Genomic DNA, 23,727 nt, shown 5'->3' with positions numbered 1-23,727 from the left:
AATATGCCAGTTTTGAGTGTGTGTGGGTTTATGTCTGTGTATACACATATATGTGTGTGGGTGCATGTGTATTCTCTGTGTGGTACCCCCTTTATGTGCCCATTTGTTTTTACCCACATGAATTTGTGAGTGCCCAGATTTTTGCAAGTGCTCCAGTGACTGTGTGTGTATTTGTGTGTGTGTGTGTGTGTGTTGGTGTCTGTGCACCATTCCTTGATTGTTCTCCATACTGTGAGTCACATAGTTTCCAATGAGACGGTGACATTTTACAGCCTACACTATCTGTCAGTGATCTCCATTCATTGAGAGCATTCTGCACAATCATCTGTTCATAATGTTTAATTCTTTGTTATTTTGCTGTTACCTCAGCGACATTTGGCTCCTGTGATAATATTGGTGGCACATGTACATTTGTGTTCCAACCTTAAGTTTCTCTTTATGTCATTCTTGGTATCTGCAAAAATCTCAAGACTACAGTTGTGACTACAGTTACTACGTTATTTCTCATATTCACATTCCAAGCATATAAGCACGCGTCTAGCTGGCGGATGAATAGCTGGTTGTTTTTTGTGTTGTAGGATGCGAGGAAAGCCTGCAGTGACTCCACTCTGTCACAGGTAAGTAATTAAGTAATCTCCATTCACACAAGCCCAGATTGTAACAGGCCAGTGTCATTTTGCACAAGCATGGGTAAATCTAATGTAATCATGGATATCTGGCCAAAAAGAGGCTACTTGAACAACGAGCTACTGAATCCACCCCCCACCCCCCAAAGATCACTGTAACTCATTTAAAAAGGAAGAGAAAAGGCAAAGTGTTTCTTCCGCTTCCAGTGTAGGAAGATGGCACAAATTCACATTTGCAGCGGCCTCACCCAGTACCATCCATGCAGTGTCTTTGTCCACATCTGCGTAAGTTTGTCTTTGTTTGATGGCTGGGAGAGCTGGCGCTGGATCGGCTGGGAGAGCTTGGTCTGCTGCATCCTGTGGGCCCGGGAACCCCGGCCCTGCCTGGAGCTGAGCCCGAAGAGGTAACACTGGGGGGCGGTCTGACCGGACGCGGAAGTGGGGCAGGCTAAGCTAACTGCTAGCCCATGCAGATCAGCAGTTCCAATAACACCAAGGGCGGTCTGGCAGTGGCCTCGCCTAGCCTTGACTGTGCTTTAGTGTCATCATGTGGAGTGCGGGGAGGTGTGGCGAAGGGGTGTCTGGCTGGGAGAGCTGGCGTTGGATCGGCTGAGGGAGACTGGTCTGCCTCGTCCTGTAGGCCCAAGGACCATGGCCCTGACTGGAGCTGCTCCTGAAGAGGAAACACTGAGGGCGGTCTGACAGGATGCGGAAGCAGGGCAGCCTAAGCTAACAGCTAGCCCATGCAGACCGGCAGTTCCAACAGTCATCTTGGCTGGCGTTCGATCTCCTGGACAGTGATTTTTTTTTTGTTTTTTTTTTTGGGTATATGTGTTCTTGTAGTTTTTGGAAGTGTGTTTTTGTCTTTGTGTTGCACTGCTGTGGGCTGGGGGAAACAATGTTTTGTTTCATTTCATGTGCGCAAGTGCATGAAATGAAATGAGAAAGTGTTTCTGATTCTGAAGGGTCGTTTCAGAAACATCAGTAGCTAGCTAAGAATTAAGTGTGAAGAATGTGGATGTAGCAGAGAAACCTTTTGCAGTGCCTGGTTTTCCAAAGCTGAACACCTCTTTTGGAAGAGAACTTTCTAGATGCTAAAGACATCTTTAGAGTGCCAACCAGGCCTACAGCCCCAGTGTTACCCCACACAGCGTGTTAGACTGATGGACACGTCGCTAGTTCAAAATCCACCCGCTGTCGTCTGTCTCCAGTCTTAAAGACCTGGATCGCATGAAGGTCAAGTCAATTTTATTTGTATAGTCCAATATCACAAATTACAAATTTGCCTCAAGGGGGTTTACAGCAACACAACATCCTGTCCTTAGACCCTCACATCGGGTAAGGAACAACTCCCTAAAAAAAAAAAACTTTAACAGGGAAAAAAAATAGGAAGAAACCCCAGGGAGAGCAACAGAGGAGGGATCCAACATCATCTGGGAGGAAACCGGAGCACCCGCAGGAAACCCACGTAGACACGGGGAGAACAAGCAAACTCTACACAGAGGACGACCCCCAAGGTTGGACTACCCCTGAGCTTGAACCCAGGACCTTCTTGCTGTGAGGCGGCCGCGCTAACCTCTGTGTCACCGTGCGGCCCTCCAATTTATTGTTTTTGTTTTTTTTCATCTTTATGGTCCAACAACTCTTAAAAATCTCTGACAGCTTATTGACAGATGCGCAAAAATGCTGAAAATTGAAAGGTTCCAAAAACATGGATGTTTGTCGATTTTTTTTCCGCAGTTGGTGTATAAACTTAACGGAGAAATTATGAGATCGTGTTTATGTTGCACAATTTTGCACAATTTTCCAACAAAAATTGACACATGGTGTGCAAACACTTTTAATCCATAAAAACATCATTTATTCTGTCTACCAAGAAAGTACAGTATTACAACAACAACACCAGCAACAATTATTATTATTATAATTATTATCTGTGTGATGTTATTTTGCCTGTTTTGCGTGTTTGCCTGTCTAGATGCGTGTCTCTGTGTGTTCGCTTGTATAGTAGGTCTTACGTTTAAATGTGTTCATGTTTGTATCTGTTTACGTTTGTCTTCATTTCTTTGTGTGTGTGTGTGTGTGTGTGTGTGTGTGTGTGTGTGTGTGTGTGTGTGTGTGTGTGTGTGTGTGTGAGATGTTGAAGAGTGCGTGGGGGTGACTTTATGTTGACGCTCCGTCCTGTGTCTTGGCAGATCACAGCCGGTCTGGACTCGGTGGGCCGGATACAGATGAGGACACGGCGTACGCTCAGGGGCCACCTGGCCAAGATCTATGCAATGCATTGGGGCAGTGACTCCAGGTACGAGCACCACGGCTAATGTCACCGACACCACCCGTAAGGAAATGTTGGACTGTATAAAGTGCTAACATTCAGACTGGTCATGTCACCACCACAGCTGAAAAATACTACAGTGGAAACCACTTTGTGATCACTATTAGCATTCAATCTCTTTAAACAGTTTTTTTGTCTTTTTTCAGATGACCATTTAATTGATATGTGTATGTATTGTAATAAAACTGACAGCTTCTCTATTTTACTGTGTTTAACTAAAGACAGTAGTCTACTGTCTACTGTACTGTAACAAAATATTGGCTCCTTCAAACAGGAGTTTAAAATAGACTACAGGTTACTGTGACATGGCTTAGCGTTGTCTAAAGTACTTTTTTTTTTTCTCCAATTTTCCCCCTTTTTTCCTCCCCAATTGTATCTGGCCAATTACCCCGCTCTTTTTGAGCCATCCCGGTGAGAAGCCCCTGAATGCCGCCTGCAGATCGGTGACGTGTTCAGTGTTGGCTGTGACATGCGCAATGTGGGCGGAGTCGGTGATGTGCTCAATGTTTGTACAGTAATGCACGTGAGAACGCCATTGTCAGTACTTGATCTGCTCACCCTGCTCGGGGTCCTGCAACTACAGATGACATCACTACTTCACACATTATGATTGGGTAAGGGCTTGGGTAGGGGCTAGTTCAGTTTAGGAACAGCGGGAAACAGTAGCTTGACGTTAGACGCAGCTTGGGCCTTCGGCTCTCGCATGCGTTCGCTCATCCAGGACCCCCCCACCCCCCTTTAGGGGGGTCCTGAGCCTGCAGCCTCACTCCTTAAACGCAGTTGGGGCCTTCGGCCCTTGCACCTTTACTAACCAACTCTATGTCAATGTGGATTGTAAAAAACACACTATAAAGCTAGCGTTAACAACGCTAGCTAGCAACGTAATCCGTGACTGCTGTTTCATGCTAGCTAATGTTCGTGCAATGGCAGGAATTGCAAACCAGTGAACTTGAGGACGCCCATATTGCGCACGTCACAGCCCACATCAAACACGTCACCGATCTGCAGGCTTCAGTCAGGGGTACTTGATCCCGGTCGCTGCTCTACCCCCTCTCTGGGATCCGGGGGGTGCCCCGACCGACCAGAGGAGGTGCTAGTGCAGCGACCAGGACAAGTACCCGCAGACACGGCCAATTGTGTCTGTAGGGACGCTTGGCCAAGCTGGAGGTAATATGGGGGATTCGAACCAGCGATCCTGTGTTGGTAGGCAACAGAATAGACCGTTACACTGCCTGGCCGCCCTCTCTCTGGCAGCTTCTGATCACTACAAGTGGTTTCCACAGTGTTTGGGTCCATACAGTACAGTTGGGTGGCCCCTCTGAATAGAATGAACCTGCTGCTAAACTCCATTATCATGTCTTTTACTTTTAAATATACATTTTTAGATGTTACAAGTTAACTGACACTAACCTGCAATATCTGGTACATTAAGATGAAGGCAACAGTAGAAAAAGCTTAATTTTAATAAAGTCCCATCGATGTACATTATTGCCTCTAAATTTTAAAACTTCAGATTATTTAAAGTTTAACAGTTCTATGTGGCAACTAACGTGTGGAGGCGATGCTGTCCTGTGGCTGAAACTGTATTGCTCCCAGTCTGACCAATGTAAGCAGCAAAATGACAAATTTCTGTTTCTGACATGTATATTATCACTATTTATACCTCTCTGTCTGTCTGTCTGCCTGTCTATCTGTCTGTCTGTCTGTCTTCCAATGCAATGCACTGGGGCAGTGGAGGCAGTCCCAGGTGTGGGGCCATGCAGTATTGTTATGACTATTCTATTATTCTACTAATATGACTAATACCACAATGAAGACTATCAACACTGCCACTTTCATTACTACCACTATTACAAGAAGTACTTTTACTGTCACGCGCACTATTAAACTGCCATCACTGTATTCATAATGATGTTTAAGGGACTGAGGCAGGGAGTCCCTCCAGTTCATGGGTACACACATTAAGACAGTTTGCAAGATTTGAAGCTTGTGAAATATTTACAAATAATATCTCCAGTTTTAACCGCTGCGGTGCGGTGGTTAGTGCGATCGCCTCACAGCAAGAAGGTCGTGGGTTCGAGCCCCAGGGTAATCCAACCTTGGGGGTCATCCCGGGTCATCCTCTGTGTGGAGTTTACATGTTCTACCCGTGTCTGCATGGGTTTCCTCCGGGTGCTCTGGTTTCCTTCCACAGTCCAAAGACATGCAGGTAAGGTGAATTGGCCGTACTAAATTGTCCCTAGGTGTGAATGTGTGTGTGTGTGTGTGTGTGTGTGTCAGCCCTGTGATGGACTGGCAGCCTGTCCAGGGTGTCTTCCCGCCTGCCACCCAATGACTGCTGGGATAGGTTCCAGCATCCCCGTGACCCTGAGAGCAGGATAAGCGGTTTGGATAATGGATAGATGGATGGATGGATCTCAAGTTTTACAAGGGTTGAAGAAATTAATCCACCCTGAAAAAGCCAGCTCATCATGTATTTGGACTGGGCAATAGACAAATCAAATAAATACCTCAATATCGATAATGTAAGGATATTTAGTGGATGAATATCAGTGCTTTCATAAGATATTAACCCAGAAGAAAACACTGATAAATGATCATTAGTAATGTGGATATATATCATGACCAAGCAGGTAGAGACATCCATTGTTCATTTCACTAAAACAGTGGAATAAGTTCAGAAAATTGTCTCACTCTACTGTAATGCAGCCTTTAAGACCAGGGAACGACAACATGGAACCTGTTGCAGCTTTTTGAGCACTGGGCGTCCGGGTGGGACACTGGTCACTTGGAACTGCAGGATTAACGTTGCAGGCGGCAAAAATAAAAAATGCCAGGGAGAGTATGCTGGTGGTCAGCATCTGTTGGAGGCAACGCGCTTTTCCTAGAAACTTACAAACTGCTCCCTGAACTAATAATTTTACCCTTTAGTCAGCTCTGCCAGCTGTCAGTCGAGGTCTTGCTATGGTGGCGTGCATGCTCTGCTGAGAAGGTTTGCCCTAAAGTGACAGAATGGAGGATGAGGAATTACAGCAGAAGGAAAGCTCTGCTCTCATAATTCAGGATTGACGGAGGGTTAGTTGATTCTTAGAAAATGCAGATTACAGGAAACCAATCTTTCCCCAGGATGATAAATTGGTTTCTGTTACTTATGTTTTAGACACAGTGAAGTTCTGCAAAGTTTCACTAAGTTAATATTTAGCTCTAGCTAACAAGCCCAACACTGCTTATTTCTGACAGTACCAATGCCTAGTATGCGTGTGTGTGTGTGTGTGTGCAAATGTACATATGTGCATGCCCTCAGGTAGCCTCAGGCTGACCCCACAGGAGGCCTACCCGCCCTTGTTTATTTTGCATACAGCCGCTGACATTTGAGCGTGGTGGTGCTCCCCTTGATTGTAGCGCTACAGACGGGTGGTGCACTGTCAAACCTACTTCCTGTAGAGAGAGAGAGAGGAAGAGAGTTTTCTTTCTCTATACTCTTTTCTCTCTCTCTCTCTCTCTCTCTCTCTGTATATATATATATATATATATATATATATATATATATACTCATCCCTCTCCTTTAACCCACCTACCTCTGATTTTATCTTTCTTCATGCCTTTATATTTTCTCAGTCACTTTTCCATCTCAATGGAAAAGTTGCAACTCTCCCTTCCTGTCTAATGTCTTCTCTCTCTCTCTCTCTCTCTCTCTCTCTCTCTCTCTCTCTCTCTCTCTCTCTGCTGTCTCGCTTTCGCTGTCTCTCTCTCTCTCTTGTTCTGTCTCTCTCTCCCTCCCTTGTTCTGTCTCTCTCTCCCTCCCTCGCTGTCTCTCTCTCAGCCCATTTTACTCTCTCTAGTGACCCCCCCCCCAATCCCCCACTGCTGAGCCTTTCACATTATGAGGGTTTATGAATATTGGATGTAGTGACACTCAAAGTGGGAACTACCATTGCATGAAGAAGGGCCCATGTAGAAAGAGAGGTAGAGAAAGAGAAAGAGAGGTAAGTGAGGGCAGGGCGCAAGAGAGAATTGAAATCACAGCAGAGTTGTAACGCTTGTCGACTTATGCACCTTTACACCTGTTCTCTTAGAGACATGAACGTTAGCCGTTAGCAGCTCCCATCGCTTCTAATGACATTAGATGCATGTGGTTTAGATTTGGGGTGAGGAAACCGCGCAGCCTGTTTTAACCCTTCTGTCCTCCCCCTAACATCCAGGTTACTCGTCAGCGCCTCCCAGGATGGCAAACTGATCATCTGGGACAGTTACACAACAAATAAGGTGAGCTCCTCCACGATCAGCTGCCTGCGGTGAAATATTCATAAGCATGGTTACATTAAAAGTCCATCACAGAGAGCTTCCAGTGCAACTCCATTCTTTCCAGTGCAATACTCAGTCCGTGAATACTGTATAGTTGATTGATCCACCGACTTCTGTTACACAGAGTTTCTATCATGGAAATCCTTTTTTCTCCCAGTCTATTCAAAGGTACTTAATATTGTCATTGTCCCTTCCCTCCCTTGCTGAATTGATATTTGTAGATGTGTAGAAACTCTTAGAAACATAAGATATCTCTTCTTAGACACTATTGTCTTCTTACACTGGGAATATTAAGTATTGTACCTTGTATTTTTCATGTGAATGTCACAACAAGTCATATTCTGAAACTAAACCTTAGTGTTCCCTCCACCGTCAGCATCACACTGGTCCAGATAGGATTTTACCAACTCTCCTCAGTGACTTGACAATAAAACAAAAGACTCATCCCATTGATACCAACTTAACCCCTTTGTACCCTTTGGTGGGGCATCAAACAACAACAGAAACCACCAGCCAGCAAGGTTTTTGAAATCACAAGGTGGGAAGGGGCTGGGTGCACTTATTTTGTTTCAGTCAGTATCATTGTGAAACCCCTCCTGATATTTACTAGTCTATAGTAACGATATATAGCTAAGCTCACCAGTTTAGAAGTGGCTGATGTCACAACTTTTAAATTTTATGTATTGCATAAATGATTCGTAACATATCACATAATTACAACCCCCAAACTTGCAATAAATTATAAATAAATAACTTTCCCTTGTTACCATGAACTACAAATGCCACCAATTTTTTTCTTTTTTCTTTTTTTTTTTCTTTCCCCCCCTTTTTCTCCCAGTTGTACTTGGCCAATTACCCCACTCATGCAAGCCATCCCAGTCTCTGCTCCACCCCTCTGCCAATCCGGGCAGGGCTGCAGACCACCACATGCCTCCTCCGATACATGTGGAGTCGCCAGCCGCTTCTTTTCACCTGACAATGAGGAGTTTCACCAGGGGGATGTAGCACATGGGAGGATCATGCTATTCCCCCCAGTCCCCCTCCCCCCGAACAGGCGCCCTGACCGACCAGAGGAGGCGCTAGTGCAGCGACCAGGACACATTCCCACATATGACTTTCCACCTGCAGACACTGCCAATTTTATCTGTAGGGATGCCCGACCAAGCCGGAGGTAACACGGGTAGGCAACGAAATAGACCGCCATGCCACCTGGACGCAAATGCCACCAATTTCTGTTCCACTCTTTTCTTGTTGCGACGTCACTGATGTTCATGTCGGATAAACCTGAGATCTGAAATGATACCTGTAATCCCAATTTCTACAACTGTTCACTTTGTTTTTATGAAAGTCAGATTTGATTTTTTTCATAGTTCTAAGTTGTCTTGGAACACAGCAATATTAGGACAGCAGCATTATGACCCAGAAATCCTATACTACAAGACCACACACAACCCTGAGTTTGATAAAGCTGGCAAAGAAAATAAGTGGATGAATGATTCTGGTTCTAACTCGCCCTCCTTCCTAAGATGCATGCCATCCCGCTGCGCTCCTCGTGGGTAATGACGTGTGCCTACGCCCCCTCTGGCAACTACGTCGCCTGTGGAGGGCTGGACAACATCTGCTCCATCTACAGCCTCAAGACCCGCGAGGGAAACGTACGGGTCACCCGAGAGCTGCCCGGGCACACTGGTAGGTATCAAGTGGTTTTTCTAGCTAACAGCTTGCGTCTCGATGACCAAAATCAAATTCCAGTATGTTAATCCTCACCATTTGGTCAATAGCGCTGTCTAGTGCCCTCTGTGTACATTACAGTTTAGTCCACAGCAGCATGCACCTGCACCACTCTTGGACCATGGCTTTTGCACAAGAATTGATCTTAAATTACAATACTGATAATTATCTAAGCTGGGTTTTTAAAAAACAGAGTTTCCAAAGCAATTGTACAAAGAAAATAACATCAAGAGTGAGAGAGTGTAGGATTAGAAATTTGATGGACAAGATGCCCTGATGGCAGGGCCGTTTCTCGACATTTTGGGGGCCTAAGTGACACCTTACAGTGTCCCACCCCAACCAAAAACCACTTTCATCATTACACATGACATATTTATGTGCCATAATGTTTTGGTCCAAATTAGTTATTCCCAGAGACTGGGTCGCAACCCACAGGTGGGTCACAGGAGATCTTATTTGGGTCGCCAAATAAATTTGCAGAATTTCTTGTATAGTCTTTTATTTGAGATTTATATCTGCAGTACACCTTTGAGTCACATGAGTGAGCTTGTCAGTATTTCTACCACACTCATGGTTTTTGCCAGAAATAGACTGGATGCTGCACCCGATATGTGCTTTGTGCTCTCCTCTTGTACACCGAACTTGAATCTAATACTGCTACTTTTGGCTGCTCCCGTTAGGGGTCACCACAGCGGATCATCCGTTTCCATGTCTTCCTATCCTACATCTTCCTCTGTCACACCAGCCATCTGCATGTCCTCTCTCACCACATCCATAAACCTCCTCTTTGGCCTTCCTGTTTTCCTCTTCCCTGGCAGCTCCATATTCAGCATTCTTCCCCCAATATACCCAGCATCTCTCCTCCACACATGTCCAAGCCATCTCAATCTTGCTTCTCTTGCTTTGTCTCCAAACCGTCCAACCTGAGTTGTTCCTCTAATATCTCGTTCTTAATCCTGTCCTTCTTCGTCACTCCCAATGAAAACCTTAGCATCTTCAATTCTGCCACCTCCAGCTCCGCCTCTTCTTCTTCTTCTTTTTGTCAGTACCACTGTCTCCAAACCATATAACATAGCTGGTCTCTAAACCATCTTGTAAACCTTCCCTTTAACTCTTGCTGTTACCCTTCTGTCGCAAATCACTCCTGACACTCTTCTCCACCCATTCCACCCTGCCTGCACTCTCTTCTTCACCTCTCTTCTGCACTCCCCGTTACTTTGGACAGTTGACCCCAAGTATTTAAACTCATACACCTTCATCACCTCTACTCCTTGCATCCTCACCATTCCACTGTCCTTTCTCTCATTCACGCATATGTATTCCGTCTTGCTCCTGACTTTCATTTCTCTTCACTCCAGTGCATACCTCCACCTCTCCAGGCTCTCCTCAACCTGCACCCTACTCTCGCTACAGATCACAATGTCATCCGTGAACATCACAGTCATCACATCACAGTCCTCTCATTCATGCATATGTATGTATGTATATGTATGTATGTGTGTATGTGTATATTGTTTTACTGATGAGAGGAAATAAAAACAAGGAGATAGCCTGTCAATGCCGCCTAAATGCATTTATTTGGTCTCCTCTACCAAGAATTTAACCTGTGTTTATGTTTTCAGTAACCCGAGCATAAAACGAAGTTGTGATTTATCAAATGTATATCTCTTTGAAATGGCTGGTTTACCTATTCAAGATAATAAAAGGTGATGTGGAAATGGCAGTAAAAATGGTCAGGTTAATTTATGCACAAAAACCTTGGGAAACACTGGTCCAAATAAATGGTAAATGGACTGCATTTATAAAGTGCTTTTCTAGTCTACCGACCACTCAAAGTGCTTTACAGTGGATGCCTCACATTCACCCATTCACACACACACACACACACACATTCATACACTGATGGTGGAGGCTGCCATGCAAGGCGCCAAACTGCTCATCAAGAGCAGTTAGCGGTTCAGTGTCTTGCTCAAGGACACTTCAACACACTCTGGAGGAAACGGGGATTGAACCAGCAACCTTCCGATTACTAGACAACCTGCTCTACCTCCTGAGCCATGCAGCCGAATGCTGCGTGTGCTAACATTAATGTTAAGTAGCACTATAGTAGCACTGTAATGTATAGCTACCCTTCCTAGCTATACATTTAGCTATGTTATTTGGCTAATAACAAACCTTTTCCATTTCAACTAACAGCATATCAGCAGCCCCTGTAAGGCTAAATCGATGCAGATGGATCGTTTCTTACTTGCATTTTCGACCCGTTTTTTCCTCTTCAGGTTTTTTCTTTTTCCATTTTTCTGCTACAGAGTGGTATGAGCGCTTCATCTTCCAAAAAACGGCTCTGCCTGATGGTCACGTGCAGATGCATGACTAGACTTTGGGACTTTGGGACAGTACAGACACATTCACTTAACATGTGTGTTCTTTTACTTGCAGCGACCTACTTCACATTCACATTGTCATTATGTTATATGTGCGTCAGTAAACTAATAAAAATGCAACCACAGTCAGCTATTGTTGGCCACCGAGCACCCACAAAGGATCAGACAGCAGTTGAGTGCCTTGCACGAGGGCCTGTGATTGTAGTCTTTCACAAAGCGAGCTGTGTTTGAGAAATATTGAACCTGTTTTTTCTTTCCAAGGTTATCTGTCCTGCTGTCGTTTCTTGGATGACAACCAGATAGTGACCAGTTCTGGAGACACCACCTGGTGAGTCAACAAGCCTCAGCTTCAACACCAACAGTTGTAACTTTTTCCTGGTTTGCTTTCTCTCCCTCTATCAGTGACATGGACAGCCATTTTGAATTCATTCAACTTTTTTTTTTTTACATTCACTATTACCATATAAGTGATACAAATGCCTACATTCACTACCCCTCACCACTACTTGTCTTGATGAATGCTCAATAATCTAGGTAAGAAAATCAAAGAAGGATGAATCAGTTCATCTGGATACAACATAGGCTCCAGCATTCCTGCAACCCTGAGAGCAGGATAAGCAGTTCAGATAATGGATGGATGAATGGCTGTTTCATCACTCAACTAAGTGACATCTTCAGTCTAAGGGCCCATACACACCAAACCGACATCAGAGAATTAGCGGCGATGAAGGCCGACTGTTGCGTCACCTGCGTCTGGGCCAAAAAGTAGCACTTGAACACACTGCAAAGACTACGGCCAACTAGCATGTACGTTCTGCACCTGTGTGAGAGGAAATAACCCTCCATACCAGCAGGTGGCGGTAGTTTGTATTCATTATTCAAAATTTGAAACCGGAAGACCCAAGACTGCAGATATACAAACCGTAAACATAGCAGCGTTTGCTTACCATTTTCACTCGACTCTCTCTCTCTATAGACAGTGTAGCTACTTCTGATCGAGAATACGTCTGATAAAAAGTTGCAAATGGCACGGGCGTTGTCAGCCCTTGGTCTTTTGGTCCTGGAAGAAGAAAGGAAGAGTCAGAGGCGAAATGTTCAAGTGAGATGAAGATGAAAAATGAGAAGAGCCTTCTGTGTGTGGCCTCTTGACTTTGTCGTTTGCTTGCTTTTGTAACTTCCATTTCTCTTCTCGTGCACTGATTCGCTAAGCTGAACAGCCAATTAGAGTGATCTCTCTCACCGACAGGCTCCACCGCCGATTCAACATGCTGAATCAGCTGAAAAGCTGCCGACGGGTCTGAATAGTGCCAACGGTGCAGGACACACCACAAAACCTAGGGCCACAGACACTCACTGACGGCCTGACATTGGTGTGTCATGGCCTTAAACTGACTGCAAGTATCCCTGCCCTTATATACAATACAGTACAATACAGTGCCTAACGATGGAAACCTATGACCAGTTTCGTATGCAAATATGGGTGTGACCATTGATCATGTGTACTGTTCACAGAGGATTGGGGATTGTTGCAATCACAGCATTGTAGGATGTTGACAGATGTACGTATAAAGACCGAAACCAACGACCAGTGTCATGATCAAATATGGGTGTGCCCATTAACTAAGAGTTTTGATGACCATATGTACTATTCAGAGGGTTGGGGAATAGTTGCAATCACAGCATTGTAAGATGGCGACAGATGTACTCTTAGCCCCCCCCCCCCGGATTGTACTGTATTGTTTATAAGGGTGGGGATACCTGGAGTCAGTTTAGACTGAAGATGTTACTTAGTTGAGTGATGAAATGTATCTATCAGTAAACATTGTATCCAGATGAACTGATTCAACCTTTTTTGACTCACCACTACTTGTACCATTTTGCAGTGCGTTGTGGGACATCGAGACGGGCCAGCAAGCAACAACCTTCACTGGCCACACGGGCGACGTGATGAGCTTGTCCCTGAGTCCAGACTTGAAAACCTTTGTGTCGGGTGCTTGCGACGCCTCCTCTAAGCTGTGGGATATACGCGATGGAATGTGCAGACAGTCCTTCACCGGTCACCTGTCTGACATCAACGCTGTCGCTGTGAGTAACCAGTGCCACGGCAACACCACACACTGCTGGGAGGGGGGTTGATTGATTGATTAGAATTATTGCAGTGATAGGAAAGCTTGCATAGAGCAGTGGTATTCAATTATGTGCCATGGAGGTCTGTTTGTGTTCAGGTTTTTGTTCCACCCCAACACTGCACCAGCTGATTCACTGATTAGTCCTCCTTTCTGGTTGTAATTGTGTTAATCGGTAAGATCAGCTGGTGTAGTGTTTGGTTGGAAAGAAATCCTGCACACACACGGACCTCCATGGCACCTAATCGAATACCACTAGAGTAGAGGTAGAGTGAATGTCATCAGTGTATAATTAATGTCCAGTTTTTAGTCTTTTTTTTCCTGGAGTATGTTTTATTTTGTAAAGGCAGTGATTAAGTGGTGGAAGTCTACGCACTTACAAATAGAATAGAGTAAGACTCACAAGTGTCTTCCATCCATCCATCCATTATCCAAACCGCTTATCCTACATAGGGTCGCGGGGATGCTGGAGCCTATCCCAGCAGTCATTGGGCGGCAGATGGGGAGACACTCTGGACAGGCCGCCAGTCCATCACAGGGCTCAGAAGTGTCTTGTGAGATATAAATCCATTCCATTCCATTCTATTATCTAAATTGCTTAACCTGCTCTCAGGGTTGCGGGGATGCTGGAGCCTATGCCAGTAGTCATTGGGTGGCAGGCAAGGAGACACCCTGGACAGGCCGCCAGGCCATCACAGGGCCAGCACATTCACACCTAGGGACAATTTAGTACGTCCAATTCACCAGACCTACATGTCTTTGGACTGTGGGAGGAAACTGGTGCACCCGGAGGAAACCCCACGCAGACACGGGGAGAACATCCAAACTCCACACAGAGGATGACCCAGAACGACCCTGGACAACCGCGGAGCTCGAAGCCAGGACCTTCCTGCTGTGAGGCAACCGTGCTAAACAATGCGTCACCGTGCCACCCCCATTTATTCCCAAAGTGTAGAAAATCCAAAGTTCCTTGCCACAACCATTTTGGCATGCTTGAGGTGTGTATGAGCGCCTACCTGTCATTCTCATTTGTTTAAAGGTGCCAGCTTCATATGAATCACCATATAACAGCATAGGAAAATAGGTTTTCCATAATGCTGTGCAACAGAAGCTAAATGTCATGAACTGGCTTTTGTCACAGTGACACAGTACCCATCGTTCCATCTAGATGTAAGAAAATTGTAAGAAAATTTTGGAAAGTAGGGGGAAAAAAAGCGACTCAAGCACAGAGCCCCCCCCCCCCCCCACACACACACACACACACACCATCATCATCATCGGTGGTCACTCGGGGTCGAGTATGACTGTCCTCCCTCTGGGGACCTCAGGTGGGCATAGAGGCCGATCCTAGAGCTGCATAATGGGAGGACTGCTGTGCGTGACAGCTCTTTACATGGAGTGGCTGACGCGCCTGCAACCACCACACAGTCCTTGGCAGAGGTGGCCAGAGTCCAATGGCATGGAGTACCAAGACGATTGGGGACCACCCTCTGTTACAGCCTTCATCCGCCTTCACTGCCATTGTGACCTGGAGACATCTTCTGTCAGTTCCACCGTTGAGGTCTTTGTTGGATTGCACTTCGTCTGGAACCTCCCCCTTGACCTATCCGCCTTGGGTGGCCCTACCAGGAGCCAAGCTCCGGACGGCATAGCTCTTGGGATCATTGGTACACACAAGCTTCTCTACCACGGCAAGGTGGCAATCCAGGAGAAGACACACACACACAAACACACACACACACACAGCATTTAAAGTAAAATGATAATAATAGAAATAAAAGCATTTCTACTGACTGGTTTTAATCTCCCCGTATGCCTGTATGCAGAAAGACATCTAAAACTTCAGAAGTAATCAGAGAAGGATTGATGAGAGTTACTGCCAATGGAGGAATTTGGGAAACCTTCTTTCATCACACTTTATGACATAAAGTGCTTTGCAACATGTCAGCATTATTACTTTAAGCAACCATAAAAACTCTTATGTGGTATTTTTGGAAATTGGAAAGTATTCGGGCAGTTCCCTTTAGCATAGCCTCTCCAGAGCAAATAAGTTGACGATAATTTGTGCTGGTTGACATTTTGCAGCACTGTTGTTAAAGCATGAATGCGGTACCACCTATCTTGGGAGTCTATTTCAACCAGTCACTATCTTGTTTCTCATTCCTGGTGGTGAGGCCTGGACAGACTATACGTTTCTGTAAATGGTAATTATCTCCGCCAGGTGGTATTCTGGAGGGGATTATGTGATTGGTCGCATGTGTGTGTTGTGTGCATTTTTGTGTGTGTCCGCGACTAATATTACTGGACCTATCAGCCAAAAAATGTTGTGTGCACTGTTATGAGTGTATGATGAAGAACCTCTCGTGGTTGCGGTGATTAAAAACCTTCGAAAAATGTTTGTTCTTGCCATCATCGCTCCCTCTCTCCATTCACTCTCTAGCTCGCTTGACCAACACTGCTTTCGGTCACTGCCCGACCTGAGTCAACTATGCGGATGCACAACTCACCGCCATGCAGAAGTGTCGTAGTCTCCAATGTTAAAATTCCGCTATAAAAATATAATTTCAAGAGTAGGATTAATCAGTCACAGCAGGAAATCATCTCCGTTGCAATAACAAAACATTTCTCATGGCTGGGCTATGTTTTCTTACTGTTGCAGTGCACATGCACAACTCACATCTACAGCTGAGTCAGAATGTTATGTATTCAGATTTGAGTCTTTAAAGTAAAAGAGAAGTCGATCATGTTTCACAAGTCAGCAAATGATTCACTGCTGATCTCAACACAGGAGAACTGGAGGAATACTCGATGAACCAAAAATAATAATTTGCCTTATTCACCTTGCCACCATGCGGAAGTGCCATAGTCTCCAATGTTAAAACTCCGCTATAAAAATACAATTTCAAGAGTTACAGTCATAGCTACAATAAAACATTTCCCTTGGCTGAGCTATGTTTTCTTACTGTTGTTTTATGAGTGAAAGTCAAATCAGCAGAGCAGCCATTCCCCTTCATTCATTTTACATCATGAAAACCGCAACGGTTACACACATTTGAAGTCTTTTAATAAGGGCTTTGAAATTATGGCAGCCTGATCTCTGTCATTTCATGTCAGATTTCATCGCTTTCTCTTCGGTTCGAATCCTCGTGTTGCCTACGGCTTGGTCGGGCGTCTCTACAGACATAATTGTCCGTGTCTGCGGGAGGGAAGCCAGATGTGGGTATGTGTCCTGGTCACTGCACTAGCACCTCCTCTGGTCGGTCGGGACGCCTGTTTAGGGGGGGAGGGGGAACTGGGGGGAATAGCGTGATCCTCCCACATGCTACACCCCCTTGGTGAAACTCCTCACTGTCAGGTGAAAAGAAGTGGCTGGCGACTCCACATGTATCGGAGGAGGCATGTGGTAGTCTGCAGCCCTCCTCGGATCGGCAGAGGGGGTGGAGCAGAGACCGGGATGGCTCAAAAGAGTGGGGTAATTGGCCAGGTACAATTGGGGAGAAAAAGGGGGGGGGGGTTTCATCGCTTTCGTGCAAGGGTCTGCCTAGGAGGCTGCACATCCATAGACTGACAGGCAAAATGTTTTTATTAGGTAGATATTTTTAGCTTGAGCGCTACATATTAAAAACTTTTTCCACATTTCCTGTTCAGTCGACTTGGGCACTGTACAAAAGTCTCATAATGGCAGAAAAACACTGGTTTTTCTGTCCATGTGTGCGTGTATTTCCCTTCTCCGGTAGGCAAAAAAAAAAAAAGGTTCATTGCCAAATTTGAACACCAGAGAAGGAGCGATACATACGCCTGGCAGAGATCTGACCTCTACTGAGTGCACTCCTCTAGTTTCATCAGTTAAGGCACTCCACCCTCCTGTGGTATCAAAACACCATCCAGATTAACAAATTTTCTTTCTCTCTTTTCGTTTTTTTTCTCCACCTCTGCCCTTTTTTCTCTTTTAGTTCTTTCCCAATGGGAACGCCTTCTGTACCGGTTCAGATGACGCCACCTGCCGACTTTTTGACCTGCGCGCTGACCAGGAGCTGATGATGTACAGCCATGACAACATCATCTGTGGCATCACCTCTGTGGCATTCTCCAAAAGCGGCCGCCTGCTGCTGGCCGGCTATGACGACTTCAACTGCAACGTCTGGGACACTCTCAAAGCTGAGCGCGCTGGTGAGTCCGCGGCCCTTCTGGAAACACCTGAGGGAAGAAACACGTGTCTGCTGATGACAACTTGATTTTAAGCTTCCCTCATGGAGAGCAGATGTTTTTATTTAACTCCATTAGTGTTTGTGCACACCAAATCCCAGAGATCCATTTAAAACGAAACAGTCCTGAGGGTTGTGGTGTCATCCCCTTCCCTAATCCTAAAGAAAAAAAACATCACTGAACAAGAAATGGGGCGGCACGGTGGCTCAGTGGTTAGCACGGTCGCCTCACAGCAAGAAGGCAAGAAGAGCCTGGGTTCGAGCCCCGGGGTAGTCCAACCTTCGGGGTCGTCCCTGGTCATCCTCTGTGGGGAGTTTCCTCCGGTTGATCCGGTTTCCTCCCACAGTCCAAAGACATGTAGGTCAGGTGAATCGGCCATACTAAATTGCCCCCAGGTATGAATGTGTGTGTGTTTGTGTGTGTGTGTGTGTGTGTGTGTGTGTGTGTTGGTCCTGTGTGATGGCCTGGCGGCCTGTCCAGGGTGTCTCTCCGCCGCCCAATGACTGCTGGGATAGGCTCCAGCATCCCCACGACCCTGAGAGCAGGATCAGCGGTTCGGATAATGGATGGATGGGTGAACGAGAAATGCCATCATAAAAAAAAAAAATATGGGAGAAACTTTTAGAGGAGGGCTCCCTCTTCCAGGAGAGTCAGGCCAAGTTATTTCAGGAATCAGGAACATTTATTTGTCATTTCATTTAGTGCACTCGTGTACAGCCGTACAAATTACGTACATTTTTTTGGACCCCCCCCTTTTTTTTTTTCTCTCCCCAGTTGTACTTGGCCAATTACCCCACTCTTCCGAGGCGTCCTGGTCGCTGCGCTACCTCCTCTGCCGATCCGGGGAGGGCTGCAGACTACCACATGCCTCCTCCGATACATGTGGAGTCACCAGCCACTTCTTTTCACCTGATAAGACTGACCAGAGAAGGCGCTAGTGCAGCGACCAGGACACATACCCACATCTTGCTTCCCACCTGTAGACACAGCTAATTGTGTATGTAGGGACGCCCGACCAAGGTGGAGGTAACATGGGGATCCGAACCGACGATCCCCGTGTTGGTAGGCAACAGGATAGACCACTATGCTACCACTATGACACCCAGATTGCGTACAATTTCTGATGACACGGCAGGTTTTCAGCGGTTTTAGTAAAGGGCAACATAATCGGTCGTGTGACTTTAAATGTCTGACAGTTGATTTTTTAAAACACGACTTTTATTACTGCCTTTTCTCCTTGCATTGATAACGCGTCTTGCTGTTTTATTGGATTGATATTGGCTAAAACAGCAGTACATAAATTCTAGCTGTTGATTCATCTGAAACACACAAAACATGGGAAGAAACATGAGCCACAATAACAGCAAAATGTTAGCCCGTCAAGTCTCCAGTCCACAAAATAAGAGTAATACAAGAGACCAAATAAAAAAAATTTTTTTTTTTAAAGTGCTTACTTACTTTTTAATTTCTAACTCTCTCCATATCCAGGCGTTCTTGCAGGTCATGACAACAGGGTCAGCTGCCTTGGGGTGACGAATGACGGCATGGCCGTAGCCACCGGCTCCTGGGATAGTTTCCTGCGGATCTGGAACTAAACCGATGCCATCTCCGTTCTCTGTGCGGCCCCCAGCCACCTCCCCAACTATCCACAGGTTGCCTCCTCCACTGCAGCCTGACCCACTGCCCCCCCCCCCCAACTCACCCATCGACTCCATCTTATCGGCTGGGTGGGACTTTGAGCGGCGAACACTGTGTCAACAGAAATCTAACTCCGCCCACTAATCCTCCCTCTCCGCTGGAGACCCACCCATCTGTGAGAAAGTACCACTTCTTTCTACCTTTTTAAAGGACTTTTTTTGTTTTTTTACCCACCTATTACACTAAAACAGCAACAAAAACAGCTTTTCTGTAGTTACAATCATAAAAAGGCAAGAGTTATGAAAAAAGGAGAAACGCGAGTGATTTTTGTCCTCCTGTCATTTATTTCCCCCTCGCCCAGCTGTAAATGCCCACTTGTAAATAGATTCAGTATATATAGCATTGTGTGTATTCATGCATTATATATGCATATATAATGTGTATGTATATATTTTTGTAGTTCATTTCTCACACTTGAGGTTTTTTTTTATTATTATTTTCGGGTAATTGGTTATTTTAGTTTTAAATGTACATACTTTTCACAGTAGTACATAACACCCCAGACCTTGGTCAAATAGTAAATGCAAATACTGATTATTTTGCTTCTTTTTTATTAAAAACAAACAAACATTCAGCTCAGTGTACTTGGTGGGTTGACTTTACCCCATCAGGACAGATTAGCTCATATCAGGTAATTTTATCACAACAAAATTGTATAGTGAAGTGAAGTCAAGTTTATTTGTACAGCCCAAATTCACAAGGTAGTCCCAATAGGCTTAACAGTCATACAACATAGGACACCCTCTGTCCTTGGACCTTAAACCCAAATGAGGAAAAACTCCACAAGAAAAACTTTTATCAGGAAGAAAAATATGGGAGAAACCTCAGGAAGAGCAAGAGGAGGGGTCCCTCTTCTAGGACAGACATACATATGCAACAGGTGTTAGATGCACAAAATATACAAAAATAACAGAATTGTAATGTAAACCAACTAAATTTGTCTTTTGCAGACTTCCTTGTTATTGGCTAAACTTTCTGCCAGTCTTTATACACGGATCAGCCAGAACATTAAAACAGCTGATTATCTCTTTACAGTGGAGCCTGTCAAGTGGTGGGAGGTATTAGGCAGCAAGTGAAGTCAGTTCTTGAAGTTGATGTGTTGGAAGCAGGGTCCTGGGCGCCCAAAGCTCGTTGATGCACATGGGGAGCGAAGGCTAGCTCGTCTGGTCCAATCACACGGAAGAACCACTGTAGCTCAAAAGGTTTATATTGGCTATGAGACAGGTGTCAGGCCACACAGAGCGTCACATCTTGCTGCATACGCGGCTGCGTAGCTGCAGACCGGTCAGAGTGCCCATGATGGACTCTTTCATGACAATGGTATTCCATGATGGCAGTGGCCTCTTTCAGTAGGATAATGTGCCCTGCCACACTGAAAAGATTGTTTGGGAATGGTTTGAGGAACATGACAAAAGGTTCCAGGTGTTGCCTTGGCCTCCAAACTCCCCCGATTCTCAATCTGGTCAAGCATCTGTGGGATGTGCTGGAAAAACAAGTCTGATCCATGGAGGCCCCACCTCGCAACTTACAGGACTTAAAGGATCTGCTGCTAACGTCTTGGTGCCAGATACCAGAGGACACCTTCAGAAGTCTTGTGGAGTCCATGCCTCGGCAGGTCAGAGATGTTTCGGCGGCACAAGGGGGGCCTACACAATATTAAGACAGGTGATTTTAATGTTTTGGCTGATTGGTGTGTAGTACTTTGTGTGTGTTAGACCCACCCATCTGGCATCAAAGAAGGATTTAAAAGAAACACACGCGTAATATGCTAGTTCTGTTTGGCCCAAGTTTGGATAAGTTTTCATTTTGATCTTACTATCCTCATACATCAGTGTGTACAAGTTTGTGTGTGCGTATGTGTTAATGTTACATGCCCTGGGCATACAATCGCATCCTGTAACTAAAAGTTATCATGTGGATGATAGATGTGACGGTGATATTTTTTACATTCCCTGTTGGCGTTCTCCACCAGTGACTGCAGCTTTTCTTCTGTAGAAGAACATGTCCCTCTGTTGTGGTTGTGTATTGACAAAGCTTCTTAGCCAACAAGATTTTCATTTTATTTTATTTTTTCATCAGTCTGTATACAGTTTTAGCTGCAAAGAAGAAACTAGTAACACTGGCCTGGGCGTCTGGGTAGCGTGGCGGTCTATTCCGTCGCCTACCAACACAGGGGTTGCCAGTTTGAATCCCCGTGTTACCTCCGGCTTGGTCGGGCGTCCCTACAGACACAATTGACTGTGTCTGCGGTTGGGAAGCCGGATGTGGGTATGTGTCCTGGTCGCTGCACTAGCACCTCCTCTGGTCAGTCGGGGTGCCTGTTCGGGGGGGGGGTGGGGGGTGGCATGAGGAGGCATGTGGTAGTCTGCAGCCCTCCCCGGATTGGCAGAGGAGGTGGAGCAGTGACCGGGGTGGCTCGGAAAAATGGGGTAATTGGCTGGGTACAATTGGGGAGAAAGGGGGGGGGGTCCAAAAAAAACAACAACACTGGCCTAAGATAGAGTGCTTTACTAGGCCTGTCGTATCGCAGGCCCACTATTGTTCCCATACAGCACGCTGGATAGTGGTCAGACGTTGGATGGAAAATGTGCGAGTAGCAGCTCTGTTCCTTCCAGTCGCACATCCTGCCTGCTACTGCAATACGACTGATAAGCCAACGTCACTCAAACGGAGGTGTTGTTTCACAACATCCCCCGTGTCCAAACGGACACGCGATCGCACACATTCCCGAAGAGTGGAGATGAGACTGAGGAGCGTCACGCAAGGTACCCCAAAACTTTCACCGTGGAGCACCACCAAGGGGGCGCTGTTGCATAACGTCACCTGGTACGCCCGTTAACGGTGCGGCAGGCGGCCTCGGGGGTCGTTACACGGCCTCGGTGGTCGTTAACGTGAGGAAGTTAAGGACGCGTCGCTGTCGACGGCCGTTGTTCTAATGACTATTAAGAAAAGGGTGAGATGCACGTCGCTCTTCCTCACTTTTTTTTTCCTTTTCACATGAAGGATGGTGGAAACCTCCCTTAACTTCACAAGGTGTCACCTGAATAACCACCTGCAGCTGAAATCACGCTGCCAGCTTCTTTTTTTTCTCCCTTTTTTAAGAAATGTATTTTTCAAAGGGGTGCATCTGTTTTTAGCACGTTCTTGATGTTTTGTTTTTCCTCACCAAAAAGTAACGCTAGCAGAGGAAGTACACGTGGTAGACAGATGCGTACACTGAATAGAGAGCTAGGACTGCACTCAGACTTTAGTACCGTAAAGAAACGAGCACATTGTGAATCATTTACCCAGTAGAGGTGGTATCTGATTATTTTAACCTTGTTCTCATCCGTCACCTTCCATTTTACTCCCTGAATTTTTTCCAGTAGACGGACATAAGTGGACCTCCCATCGGCTTTTTAGGTGCCTATCTCAAATTCACATGCTTCGAAGATGTGACGCTACTTGCCTTACGATCCAGTTCATTCTAGAAGTTAATATTAGCTACACTTTAGTGTTACTCCAGGTAAGAGTTCAGCACACACGCCAACGCAGAGACGGATCCGAATTCTGACCACTTTTTTGTTTTTGTTTCTCCATTACGAGAAGCGCCTGACGTTGCCAATAGGCTTCATGTGAACACTACCACCAAGTAGACGACCACCGTGACAATGTGCGGCTCCCACATAAAGCAAGTGCTGTAACTTCCTTTTTTATATACAATTCTGCTTTTTTAGTACCACAGTACAGTTTGTAGTTTTAAGGTCTAAATCAGTGATTGACAAAACCCCGCTTTGACATGCCGTGATTCTAGTGAAGGTTGATTTTTCTTTTTGTCCTGTTTTTCTCGCCGCTTTTATCGAACTTTGCGTTAATGGGTTAATTTTGAGAGAGTTTAAGAATACAGTCAGACCTACCATTTCCAGACTGGAAAAAAAAAAAACATTCTTGAGGTGCCTATGGGATGTAATGGGTTTGATATCCATGTAGGACTCGCTGATAAGATGTGTATCACACACTGAATTGTTACTTGAATTTGTGCCAATGTTAACCACGGACCCTGAGCTGTGAACTGAGAACTAGCTTAGCTTGCTTTACATAAGTGCCAGCCTTTCTGAGTCGAATCAGGCTAACTTGCATCAATCCATCACCTGATTTAGGAAATAAATAAATACAGGTTCCCTAGTTGATGATGAGAGATTTGTGGCCCCAACAATTTGAACTAGCTAGCTAGGTTGACCAACCCATACAAGTACGCAGAGGAAGCAATTGTGAGAATATTCTGGCACTTTCTGGCCCCTGTAACTTAAAAGAAAAATCAACGAATACTGACCTTC

General features: G+C 45.5%; 1 protein-coding gene across 2 annotated transcripts in view; it reads left to right on the top strand.

Annotated features, from left to right (window-relative positions):
* LOC130109500 (guanine nucleotide-binding protein subunit beta-4) overlaps positions 1 to 21,754 on the top strand; it is a 30,795-nt gene extending 9,041 nt beyond the window's left edge. The window contains exons 3-10 of one of the 2 annotated variants that reach the window (XM_056276424.1): positions 579 to 617; positions 2,822 to 2,928; positions 7,164 to 7,227; positions 8,793 to 8,955; positions 11,643 to 11,709; positions 13,265 to 13,466; positions 17,461 to 17,677; positions 19,202 to 21,753. In XM_056276424.1, the coding sequence (XP_056132399.1) occupies positions 579 to 617; positions 2,822 to 2,928; positions 7,164 to 7,227; positions 8,793 to 8,955; positions 11,643 to 11,709; positions 13,265 to 13,466; positions 17,461 to 17,677; positions 19,202 to 19,308 (966 nt within the window). In that variant the 3' untranslated portion in view covers positions 19,309 to 21,753. Of the gene's footprint in view, positions 1 to 578; positions 618 to 2,821; positions 2,929 to 3,388; positions 3,576 to 7,163; positions 7,228 to 8,792; positions 8,956 to 11,642; positions 11,710 to 13,264; positions 13,467 to 17,460; positions 17,678 to 19,201 lie in introns of those variants that run through there. The other variant, XM_056276425.1, reaches the window with a different exon arrangement.
* The last annotated feature ends 1,973 nt before the right edge of the window (positions 21,755 to 23,727 follow it).

This window comes from Lampris incognitus, chromosome 3, assembly GCF_029633865.1.
Source record: "Lampris incognitus isolate fLamInc1 chromosome 3, fLamInc1.hap2, whole genome shotgun sequence".
Lineage (NCBI taxonomy): Eukaryota > Metazoa > Chordata > Actinopteri > Lampriformes > Lampridae > Lampris > Lampris incognitus.
This window is presented reverse-complemented; position numbering and strand designations above follow the sequence as displayed.